We start from the raw sequence: 12,821 nt of genomic DNA on the forward strand, positions 1-12,821 counted from the left end.
CAGAATCTAAATTAATTGTATACTTAGGAAGGTAGTCTACCGTGGGTTGATTCCTTGCCTCCGCAACATATTTTTAACTGGATGTTGTGCGGCTAATCAATTGTAATAAAAAAACAAAAAAAACAAAACAAATGTCAACCATAAACAAATACACTTTAACACTTGCTAACAAGACTTTAAAATTATAGGAAAAAGTGAAATACTACAGTAACATCACAATGTAAATTAAGAATAGGAGAGGACCTTAAGGCTTTTTTTTTTTTTTTTTTTTTTTTTTTTTTTTTTTAAATTTTTAAGTTGAATAAAAAAGAGATAAGATTTTGAAGGTAAATCACATCATACTAGACATGATATACCACAAGATTTTTTCATTGGCCTATAGCCTTGGTGTTAATGTGTCCTACACTACTCAAATCCGTTCCTTTGGATATTTATGTTTTAACTTGAAATTCTATTTTTTTTTTTTTTTTTTTTGTCACTGATTTATGTATAGATCTTGATAGACTCTTTTTTTTTTTTTTTTTTAGATACATTTTATTTTTTCGGAAAAATAAAGTATTAAAATTAACCAAACATGCACCTTAAGCAATTAAAATTCACTCTTTATGAGGTTAATAATAAAGAATTAAAAAAATAAAATAAACTCTGTAAGGACCAAAGGATCTAGCAGTCCAGGTCCACTTAGAATAGTGGCTAGATTAGTTCAACCGTGTCCCAAAACAAAGAATTTGTAACAGAGAGAACCAGACAACCAAAGGGGGGATTCACCCGAGGACAAAATCAAGGAAGAAAAGGCCGATTGTATTAGATAGGTGAACCAATTTATCCTTATAAGCTTGTCCGAGGAGGCCACAATTACATAGGAATTATTACTGTTCACTCTTTTTTCTCTAAGTGTTCTTATCGTTTCTTCTCTATATCTTGGTACTTGTGTCTCTCTCCCTTTCTGTAAAACCCCCATTTTTCTTATATACTTTCCTTCTCTCATATCTCAACCATCCATTCTTACCTAACATACCTCTCATCATGACACTTGTTTCTTTCTGTATCTGAAGAAGGTGGCGGAAAGAATCTGCTTAGCTGTGACTTACACTATTCAGGTCACTTCCTCATCAATGCAGCTAATAAAACTATTGCCCACCATTAAATGCAGAGGCAACAGACTACTTCAAACTAGAAATTTCCCCTATGATCATGTATTCTCTCTCCTCATACCCTTTTCTCCACTTGGAACATCTTAGAATCCTATTACTCGTCCCTTCCCCTCCTTGGATCCGTGGTCCGTAGTATCTCAACACCAACACTGCAACTCTTCAACTTCGTCCTCGGTCCTCAAGCACCCACAAACTCCATGTTTTCGTTCTATACATTCAAATCAAGTTTGGGCCTATGCATAAAGTGAGGTGTTTCCAATATTAGTCAAGCAATCAAATTCATCATTTTTTACCATCTTACTTCTAGTTTTAAAATAAAAAGTAAGGTTCAACTTTTATTTAAAAGAAGTAATTAGACAATACTTTGAAAATATTGTACTCCCAAGATATTGTTTAATATTCTTATTTTAAAAAGAGAAGCAAGAAATCTAAAAAATAAGATGGTGTATATCTCATGCTATGTAGCGGATATAAGACCCCTTCTCTCCGGAATGGGGTCCTACTCCTTTCATAAGAAGTGAACTTCTAGGCTTAATTCTGTTATTTGTCTATTTAATTAGACCCATTAATTTATTCATCAACTATTGCCAAAGTGAATGAACGGGAGATATATGGGTCTAGATCTAATCAAAAGACTCAAGCCCCTTTGAATTTATTTAATTACTTGATACTTTATCATTAGTATTTTTTTTCTTGATAATTCTATAATTAAAGGAAGGGGGATTTGAATCCTAAAAATTTCGATAGTTGAGCTATAAGGTTCTTGCATTTTTTGTTAGATAATTCAATAGTTAGTGAGGGAGGATTTGATCTTAGATAGCTCTGGTAGACACATTGGGAGATATTAGTACAACAAAAAGATTTTTGGCACCATTAGTTGTAAAGAGTCTAAAAGACCAATTATCTAATTTAATCTAATTCATCAGCCAGGCTAACAACACAAAAGAATTTGTTCAATCATTTTGATCTACCATCTTTATACCTTTTGGATGAATTAAGGACACGATTCTTTTTATTATATGTTAAAAAGGGGGGAGGTTTGGAGGCCATTCATGCGATATCTACTCTAAGATAGGTTGAATATATTATATGTAATTTTAGATGAAGATGAAGCCTAAGATGCAATCTGAGGAACAAGAAAGAAAATTGGTTCTTGACTTTGAAGACACCTCGTGTATTTGACATTTGTTGTTGAAGGTGTTAATTCAAGCACTATATCAGTATATATACGACAAGATTTCCAACTTTAATAATTTATGAAGCTCTGCAGATCATGTTAGTGGATACTGCTATTAGGCACACCGACTCCAAGAGTGATATATTTGAACCTATAAGACGCTTATAAAATTTTTGATGATGGACTCATGCTTATTTCAAGGTTTTATTTTTTGTCAAAGAAACGAATATCCACCAAAAAAAAAAAAGAGTGAAATTGGATGTATTTGGGGTTTGAGTTTTGTGTGAGTGTTTATGTGCCATCTTTGTGATTTTTCTATTTTAGTTAGTGAAACTTTCTCCTTGATGCCACTTGTGGACTTAGGCCTAAGGCCAAACCACGAAAATCTTCGTTTATATGTGATTGTTTATTCTGTTTTCTATTTCTTTTTTTTCATAACTTTACTATTATAAATGGGATATACTTGAGAAAAATAGATGTCAAAGCTTTTGCCATATCAAATCTTCCTAAAGAAAAATTGTCTAAAATGACTTTGGAAGTGAATTGACTTTCATATATAAGTGTTTCACATATCACTCCATATCCATTTTGTTTCCAACATTCTGCTTTCTTTTTGGAAGTTGTTTACATCACATGAGATGAATATACTTTGCAATCTTTTAGATGAACTATCTTCTCAAATTTAGATGACAAAGGAGCGTTTTCCATCTTGCTGTTATAATACCATCACCATGCCAAGGGACAAAAAGCCCCTCAAAACATTGTAGGGAAAGAAACAAGTTGGAATCATTTGGTTTCACTAGAATCACAAATAATCAAACACATTGCTCTTTAAGGAGCTTACATTCCCAGATTGCATCTGTCTTACAATTACAGCAAAGTTAAAAAGCCACAAACTTTTGACATTTCAAACACAAATGCATTAGTAAGAAATATAAACGGTGAACTCCAACTTCGTCTCCACCCCATCAGTTTCATGCTGCTCATTGGCCTGATCCGTGTAGGTCTTAACTGTGGCAAATCCCTTAGCATTAACATACTTTCCAGTCCCACCCATGATAGCTAATTGAGACTCTGACACACCAGTCCTATGTACCCCAAAGAAGCTAAGACTATCAGCATAATGCCCACTCTCAAACATAGCAGTAAAAGCCATGGTTTGACTAGTGCCATCCTCTGAGCTCACCACATAGAACCCTTGTGCCTTTCCAAGCAATCCTGACCTGAGCTCATTCCCCTCAGTTAGCTCATCATCAAACACTGTCATAGTGCCAAACATGAGCTTTAGCATGTCAGAGCCTGATGGGAGTTGACCCCCATTAACAACTGGAACGTTTGCACCATTGTTTTGTAACACAGGCGAAGTAGCGCCACCAAGGCCAGTAAGGAATGGAAAGTTGTTGTTATCGTTATTTTGAGGTCCATTATTGCTGACTGGGAGGACTGCCCCATTGGGCTTTGCAAATGGGAGTTGACCATTGAGAGCCGGGCTGTTAACTATTCCTGTCATGGCTTGGGCTGAGGGCTTTGTCCCACCTAGTATGTCATGCAAGAAAAATATTAAGGTATGGGAGGAATCAACATTGGCACCAGTGGTAGTGGTTGCAGCTGAATTAGGTGTAGTCACTGGGGCTACATTGGTGACTGGTGGGACAACTGCATTGGTTGATTCTGGTGGCAATTCATCGAGGCTTGGAGTTGAGTTAGCAGATAAAATGGTGAGGGTGAGGAACAAAAGGTAGGCTATGGCCTTGGTTGTGCTAGAGAGGGATTTGTGGGTTTCCATTTGAAGTGCTTGGTAAGGAATGAGAGATAAGAGAGTTTTGAGAAGATTGTGTTTGGTATTGTGGTGATGGATTGGAAGTAAGGCAAGTGTGCTTATATATAGTTTGAGGTTCCAAATTGGAGTTGATGAGATGGAGTTGGTGATGCATCTTTTGGTTTGACACCATTTGTTTGGGTTGAACAATGGTTTAGGTACCTAAGGAGATGCAAATAATTGCTTGACTTGCACCCACACAGCACTTGCAACTTCAAAAAGGATTCCCTAAGCCGGAATAATGTTCATTCAAAGACAGAGAAGTTGATTATCTTACAAGTTAAAAGCAGTTGGCATTAGAAAATTTCTAGTGGCCTTTTTAGTATGACATGGCAGTTTTTTTTATGAAGTGTATGCATAACCATTTTTGTTCTGGTTAAGGATTGAAGTGTATAGCTTGAGCTTTGAAATTGGAGTTGATGAGATGGAGTTGGTGCATTGGGTCAGACCCTAGATTTTTATATATTTGACCAAGAGAAAAAGTGTTGAAACTTAAAAAGTTGATGAAAAGAATGATTTGGCTAGAACAAGGTTTAGGTCACCTAATAATAATACATTCTATAATATTTGTTTGACTTGCACCCACAATGCTTGTGACAGCAAAAATGAGTTTCCAGAGCTCAAATAAGCTCATTTCAAATATTGAGGATGATCTGCCTTAACCGAGAGGCTAGCATTAGGAATGTTTGCCCTCATAATTTTTTCATCTTTTGTTCCTCCATGTTATGGATGATGGAGTGGTAACCAGTACATCACGAATTACCTTCCAAATTTTTTATTAAAATATTGAAGTGAACATCTTGGGCATTCCTGAATTCAGTTGTAAACAATAAACATAGGATCTAGTGAGTTCAATTGGTTAAGGGGAAAATTCACCTTTGATTTTTTTTTTTTTTTTTGGTATCAATAAAAGAGCATTAGTATTGGTGGTGTTAAAAAGTCATATTACTATTTTTAGCACTACCAATACTAAAAAGCATGCTGCAATGGTGGTGCTATATCTGAAATTTTTTAGCTTCTTACTACAGTGCACAACTATAAAAATTTTTATTTTATTACACTTCCACGCTCTCTTTCTCCCTTGCACGCTCATCTTCTTCCTCTCTATTTTTCTTCCTTCTCTCTTGCACGCTGGTTTCTTCTTCTTCATTTTTTTTTTTTTTTTTTTTTTTTTTGCCTCTTTTTCCCATGCACGCTATTTTTCAGCCAATGACTCCCAGCTCTCTTCACTTTTTAGATGTTGGTTTGTTTTATGGGTTTTGCAAATTGGAATTTTGTGATTTTTTTTTTTTTTTTTTTTTTTTTTTTTTTTTTGCAAATTTGTGTGTTAGTGTGTTCAAATAGGAAGAAAAATAGAAGGCCAAACCTACTGCAATAGTGGTTGTGATAACTGTTATTGTAGTGGATATATTATGTTGTTTATATTATTTTATTTTGTTAAAAACTAAAATAAAATCACTGATGTTGGATGTTTTATAAAATAAGGTAAAATAGATAAAGTAGTTTTTTGTGGTGTCAAATAGTTAAATTTATGGCTCCACCAATGTTGATGCTTAAGGGAAAAAATTCTACATGTTCTCAATATGGTTATCACTAATCAGTATTCATCACTGTCAGAACTATACTATATGAAGTTTTGTAAATCATGCTTTCAAAGTTATTAAAAAAAAAAAAAAAAATCATCCACTTCCATTTTCTGGAACCTAACCCTACCACAATGTCCCTCTGATTAGTTTGCTTATAAAGTTTGCCAAATCCTGTTATCCCTACTTACAAAGATGAGCCCAAAAAACAACTGCAACCGGTTCCTTTTTATCTGGCAACATCCTGGGACCAAATAAGAAGTAACCTACACCATAAATCTAGGTGCAAACTTAAACATCAAATTAAGTAATTAGAGAAAGGAAAGTTTGAACTTCAAAACATCGTATCTTCAAGGGTTTATGATAAAACAGCAAGTCATCACACAAAAAATGTATACCACTGTTATAACACTTGGCAAATCAAAAGTAAGATTACTGCACTTATGAGACATTTTGAAACTTCAATACCTAAATAAATAAATAAACAAAAACAATATCATGATGGTTTGAAAATCCATCAGAAATACAAGACCTTGAAAATTTCAATACACTCATGTATGAACAAAATGAATCTATACCTAAATCCTCTTCACACTTTGTCACTCAGATCAAAATGATTGCTATATACATTTTTTTTTTTTTTTTTTTTCTGAAAAGTTCTCATATTTCAATATAGATATCCGCCAAAAACAAAACACTACTGCTCAAGAAATGACAGTGCTAAAAACCTCTGTTACAAGCTCCTCAAGCAATAATCTCTCTATTTCTCTACCTAAAAAATCGATATCATCTCCTAAATCTATAGATCCTAGTTCCTTTCCCAGCATATTCATTGCTGAATCCTTGCTCACTTCCTTTTCTTGGCTGACCAGCAACATCCATAACTCTTCCTCAATCATGTCCTGGCTCATCTTTGGTTTAAATATTTTAGACACAGGCCTTGCCCATGAGGGCACGCCCATGCATGGCTGGAGAATCTCCAACAGCCCTGAATTTATTCGGTCAAAGAGAAGCCTCCTTTCTGACCTCTTCCAGGAAGACTGCTCACCAAACCTTTTCTCTAGGGTCTCAAAAACTGAAAGGCTTATTGGGCATTCTGAAGAGTGCCAGGCACCAAAGTCCATATACAGAAGCTCACCATGAAAACCTGCCTCAGTTAATACATCAACAAGGTAGGAGAAATCCCTGCTTTCTTCAACACCAAACAAGCTCATCAAATCTTCATTTTCTTTAAGGTCATCTGCAGATCCTTCATCAGAATCTTCATCACTTGAAACAATCATTCTAGCTGCCTCTGAGAGAGTTTCTGAGATATCTGTTATCAGAAACTTGCATCCATGAACCCAGCCAAAGAAAGGGGAAAAGATATATCGAAAGAATTTGAACTAAAGGTTGGTTAATATAATGAGATGCAGTTATAGTCATCTTACCACTAATGTCAGTGCTGACACTTCCTAAGCATTCAGAACCAGATGAAAGCTCTTCTTTATAAGGTGCTTCCAGAACTGAAACTGGACTAGGATGATTAGCCTCCCCCAAGCTTAATATGGATTCTGGCTCTGTGCCAGAACACCGTGAGAAAACAGATCCTTCTTCATGGAATCCAGCATATGTTTCCTACAATTTATGACAAAATATGTTGTGTCAAAGAAAAATATTGGTACCATAAATCTATAAATAGGTGAACAAGGTATGAATTAACAAAATTGGCATGAAAATTGGAAATATTGAACCAGTACGAGAATCATTCATTCAAAGAAACACACACAAGTTCAGTGGCTATAAATAGACAATTGGGATTTAAAGAATACCAAATGCTGAAGAAGAAGAAATAAATGGTGTTAGATTCTAGACACTGTAGAAAGATATTAGGTCATATTTAAGTCTAAAAATGAATTAATGATTTTGAACCACACTTGGATTTTGTATTGTTTTAGAAAAGTCAAGTATGCTTTTTATGAAAAAGCTAATAAAAAATCTTGAATTTTGCAGTACAATAAAAATTGAATGTTCAGTCTCTTCCCTTGTGGCCTTACATATCATAAGATATTGTCAAGGTGTGATACATATCAGTGTTAGAATATCAAGCTTGACAAAAATATCAATAAAGCAGAGATATATTGCCGGCCCATATAGCAGATAGAAGAAGCCTAATATACAAACTACTACGCCAGAATATCTACTGTTTACAAACATCTAGGTATGTAATTATGAGAGCTTTGCAAAAATAAGTAATATCTTATATAAGAGAGAAACATTGTACCTGTTGAATTGAAGTATCTGAGGCAAGACTAGAAGAATCAGAATTTGTCTCTAGGATGAAAGTTGTTGGCTCAATCAGCTCTTCCTTAGAATTTCCAGTAGGCCTGCCCACAAACTTAATCTTCGCATCAGCCACCACATCAGTTACCATGCTTACTGAGGCAAAACTACAAACTGATGGCTTAGGAAGTGAAACATTCTGTTCACACATATTGATATTGTCAACATTGATCTTTAGCTCACCTTCCACCAACCATTTATCTTGTACAATGTGATTATTTTCCAAATCAGAGTAAGAAAAACTGGTAGTTGATGACTGAGGACCCATAAAATTCTTATCAGATAGATCCTTCTGAAGTTTGATTTTCACCTCATCTACAGTATGATTATTTTCCAAATCCAAGCAGGAAAAAGAATGGGATTTCTCATAGCTGAATAAGTTTCCACATTTTAGACCATTTTTCTGGTTTAAATTTTGCTTCCTTGACTTGTGCTGTGCCCAACAAACAGACCCTTCCAAGCTCAAATTCCATTCACTTTGAAGACCATCATATCTAGTCCTAATTCTAGGACTCTCCATGGCAGATGAAGATGCAGAAAGAGATCTAGACTTTGGTAAGTTTCTGATAGACCCATCCTTCAAACCATCCCTGCTGCTAATGCCTAAAGGACCACCGGAGTTCACATGTCCATCATTTGCACCAGTTTGATTGCTCAGCCCATGCTTGACAGGCTTGTAATCAACATTTCTTGCCCCAGTTTCATGATCAGGCATAGCAAGCAATTCACCCAGAGTACTTACTCTCCCAGCCAGTCCATCTTTCTGAAACTTCTTATTCATCTTCCATCGTTCGGAGATTTTCCTAGTTGCTTCCCTGGTGACATATGACCCACGCGAAGGGGAAAATGAGGACTTGTATTGGTTCTTCCAATGAGAGAAATTTGAAGGCATCTTCAACTCAGACTCTTTAGCAACAGTGCCATCAATTCTCAATCCTGACCTTGATACCTTTGTTGAAATCCCAATTGTGCCATGCCTTGTTTGTCTAGTAACTTCTTCTGAAATCTCTCTTGAAACTCTAGGTCGTCGCCTTGTAGGTTCCATGTCATTCGCCAAGTTCTTCCTCTCTCTGACTTCAACGTCTAATTTCCCATTTTCAAGAAAAGGAGAATCTTTTAACTCCTCATCACCCAAAAGAGAACCTTCATATGAGCTAGGTGAAGCAAAACATTGTGAATTCTCTGGATTGCCATGGTTTGGTTTCAAAATAACAATTGCTGTGGGCAGATGGCATGCTTCACCATTTGACTCCAATTGTGATCTAGAATACTTGCATATATTATCAAGACCAAGTTCTCCATGCAAATTTCTAACAAGGCCATTCTTAGGTTTCTGCTGCAATTTAACATTCCCTTGTACTGTTGTCCTCCCAAATTTCCCACATTTGTCAATATTGCTACCGCAAGAAGTATGTGATGACTTTGAGACTGTATGATGCTCTGATTGCGAGTGAGGAAGAACACTATGTGACGACTTATCCACTGAAATGCATTTTGCATCTGAAAAATTCTGCCTTATGAAAGCCATTTTTTCTTCTGATGAACTTGAGCTGATTTTCCCGTCTTCAACCGACTGGTTATGTTGCTTACATCTATTTAATGTTTCCACTACTCTAAAGTTGTAACCTAATTCCTTCTGCTCTTCACTGCTTATTCTAAAGGAAGCACGCTCATGGTATGAACGCTTCTTCCGGACACCTATAGAAGCAACCCTCTGTAAATAATACTCAGAAAGCACTCTTTGTTGTTTTTGAACAGGCTGCTGAGGTGGAAGTTCATCAAGGCCCATCAATCTTGCAATAACACTTGGCATCCGTTCTTTGGACTCCATTTTTATTGACAAATCTTTGGCTAGTTTTAGCAAACACTCACTAAAACTCAAGCACCTTTTAGAAGATAAAAGTATGCATCTGCACCAAACAGGGAGAATGCTATATGAAGAAGTGAACATATAATAATCACTGCCAACTAAATCTACAAAAGAACAAAAACAACAACAATCTGCTAACCAATTCTGGCTATGTAGTATATCCACAAGCATGAACAAATATCAAATGCAAAATTTGGAACATTTGTAAGTCTTAAAACCTCTCTGCTTCCTGGAAGTTCAGTTCTATACGATTTAAATGAATACTCAATAAGACCTTATGCAAAACTATAAGCATAATTAAAAAAAAAAAAATCCAAAAAAACAGGAAATTGCTCGTTTCACATCAAGATCTAAAACTATATTTTAGCCCTAAATACAATTATTATTATTATTATTATTATTATTATATATAACATAATATAATAATAATATAATGAACAAATTGAAAGAATCCGGTTTTGAAAATCCCATGTAACTATGTAAGTGTCCTCTCATGAATACAACATAGTAAAGTTTCGAGCAATCAACAATGAAACCACTAAACAAGTGTAAAGAACATGAGTAATTGCAACATGCAGGACCAAATGATTGAAGCAACCTTTTTTGGTAGGTAGTTACTGGAACAAAATTGAAACAACTAAACAAGTGTAAAGAACATGAGTAATTGCAACCTACCATCATGATCCTTAAAATAGGCAAATCTGATACAATTAGCCTTCAAAACACTTGCACAACTTTATTATAATAAAAAAAAAAAAAAAAATTTAAAACCTGCACAATAATAATTGCAACCACCCTACAGCTCATTGAAACAAAAACTAAACAAAATCATATTGATGCCACTACAACAGCATATCCCTATTAAATTTTCCACAAGAAACAAAACCCACTTTGATAAAAGCACACGCAAAATTCAAAACCCAACAAAATTATGGATCCCAATATTCCATATACTAATTGGAGTGGACCATAAAAAATCATTTTAAATAATAATAAATGAAAAAAGACCCAGAAATTGATTACTAAAAATAGAGAAAAAGCTGACCTTGTTTATTAATTCTCTGCTGTATCATAACAATGATTCTGGATTTTAATGCGTACCCATAATTCAAATGCTGTTTCACATGCAGAAACTCTCATATCCCACTTCATTCCAAACCATCAAAGTTTGGAACTTGATAACAAAATCAATCAACAAAAGGACGCGCCGACATGATGACAAGTTTGGTCAAACAAATATGCTAAAAAAAATTTAAAACGTCAAAATCACTGAGAAAAAAAAAATTTTCCTTTTTTTTTTCTATTTGGACACGCAAAATGGTCGGTAGAGCAAAATCTGGGAATTGGGTTATGGATTTTATCTGGAAAGAGAAATGGGTTTTTGAAGAAATAGTCTGAGACGTGAATTAAGGAAGAAATTATCTGAGAAAAAGTGTCTGAAACGATAGGAAACCAGAGAGAAAACATGGGAGATTTGTGAGTGTGTATGTGTTGAATTGGTGGGGTTTTTAAGTTATTTATTTATTTATTATTATTAAATTTCTATTGTCTTTTCTGGAACTACGCGCGAATATTTTTTTGTCCTATTAGCGTAGCTCGCGCTACAAATACATGGGTTTTTTTACCGAGAGTTTGATTTGCCAGGCACAAGGAATGGTAAGTTTGTGGGTTAGTTGTTGTAAAAATGTGTATTATTACTGTACATCTTTGCCGTAACAGTCGTTCTATAAATATAAGTGTACGTAGAATGTGTAGAAAAAAAGGGTCGAGATTTTAAGTTTTTAAAAGAGAATTTCATACACATATACTTAAATTGGACTAAAGTAAAGTTTTATATTTTTATTTCAAATAAAAAAATAAAATAAAAATGTATGTGTTGAAATGATTTTAAAAAATGTACATTTTACCTGTATGTTATGTGAATGACTCTCCTAAGAATACACTACTAACTCTAAGATTAGGGTGAAAAATGGAATCAACACTTTGGTTATAACTTACAAGTCAAAGTACCCAAGCTATCAACCTTCTTTTGTGATGCTAGGCTAGCTATGTTTAAATAAGGAAAATACTAAGGTGGATCTTTATCCTAATCATACAATTATTGCATTAAATGAAAATATGAAATACACACAAGAAATTTTATTTTCAAAGATCACATATCGTAAGGAAACATATCTTAAATTCAAATTCGTAATTAAATGACAAATTAAGTCAATTAGTCAAATTAAATCAAAGCAAAGAACTTGATTAATCAGTGATACTAAATTAAATTACATGTGAATTATATCAAATTATCCTATTTAAAAGAGACCTCCGAATAGAGGGAATCCAAGCAATATAATTCAAATTTCCTTTATTCACTCCAAAAGTGAGACCACGCATATAAAGGAGGATTATTCAAACCCTAAGACCTAATAAAGAAAAGATCATTGATTTTTTTTTTTTTTTTTTTTTGAGAATTAGATCATTGAAATATTTTAATTGCCCTAATCGTTGATGTTCCTAATTAATGCAAACCAAGTCAGATTGCATGTGAAGATTTATAATCAAAAATTAAATTCAACCACCCTTAAATCAAGCCAAGATTTTTTTCCCCTAATACTAAGAATTAGGAAAATCACATTGTGATGTCCCAATTATGTGAATTATATTCATATATATATATATATATAAGCACCTCATTTAGTAAAATATTATGTCTACAATATTTTTACATCAAATCATAAGTGGCAAATTATTACTAGAAGACAAAAAATTAATTTTAATGACAGATTAAAATTAGAACCAACTCCAACTCTTTTTCTTTTTTTAACAAAAACATTTGTTTTAGGTTGAATTTTAAAATCACAAATTTTCTTAAAAATACAAAGTCAAATTCCAAAAATTTCGTATTATA

At 34.1% G+C, this 12,821-nt stretch overlaps 2 protein-coding genes across 2 annotated transcripts; both read right to left on the reverse strand.

The window, feature by feature from the left end:
- Positions 1-3,109: 3,109 nt before the first annotated feature.
- Positions 3,110-4,197, reverse strand: LOC126697387 (dirigent protein 25-like). Its single transcript, XM_050394369.1, has one exon. The coding sequence runs from the start codon at positions 4,115-4,117 to the stop codon at positions 3,254-3,256; it is 864 nt and encodes a 287-aa protein (XP_050250326.1). The 5' UTR covers positions 4,118-4,197; the 3' UTR covers positions 3,110-3,253.
- A 1,963-nt stretch (positions 4,198-6,160) lies between these two features.
- Positions 6,161-11,404, reverse strand: LOC126697388 (uncharacterized). The gene is made up of 4 exons (XM_050394370.1): positions 10,971-11,404; positions 7,997-9,965; positions 7,164-7,350; positions 6,161-7,048 (listed from the first exon to the last, which is right to left on the reverse strand). The coding sequence occupies exons 2-4, from the start codon at positions 9,884-9,886 to the stop codon at positions 6,438-6,440; spliced, it is 2,688 nt and encodes an 895-aa protein (XP_050250327.1). The 5' UTR covers positions 9,887-9,965; positions 10,971-11,404; the 3' UTR covers positions 6,161-6,437.
- Between the last annotated feature and the right edge of the window lie 1,417 nt (positions 11,405-12,821).

The sequence above is a fragment of the Quercus robur genome, chromosome 8, assembly GCF_932294415.1.
Source record: "Quercus robur chromosome 8, dhQueRobu3.1, whole genome shotgun sequence".
In the NCBI taxonomy this organism is placed as follows: Eukaryota; Viridiplantae; Streptophyta; class Magnoliopsida; order Fagales; family Fagaceae; genus Quercus; species Quercus robur.

Bases quoted from the DNA above. Each gene is read 5' to 3' on its own strand.
- LOC126697388 (XM_050394370.1), bottom strand. From the start codon at position 9,886: ATGGAGTCCAAAGAACGGATGCCAAGTGTTATTGCAAGATTGATGGGC. The intron at 7,351-7,996 runs GTACAATGTTTC...CATAAATTGTAG, and splicing joins CAGATACTTCAATTCAACAG to GAAACATATGCTGGATTCCA. The intron at 7,049-7,163 runs GTAAGATGACTA...TTCTGATAACAG, and splicing joins TGTCAGCACTGACATTAGTG to ATATCTCAGAAACTCTCTCA.
- LOC126697387 (XM_050394369.1), bottom strand. From the start codon at position 4,117: ATGGAAACCCACAAATCCCTCTCTAGCACAACCAAGGCCATAGCCTAC.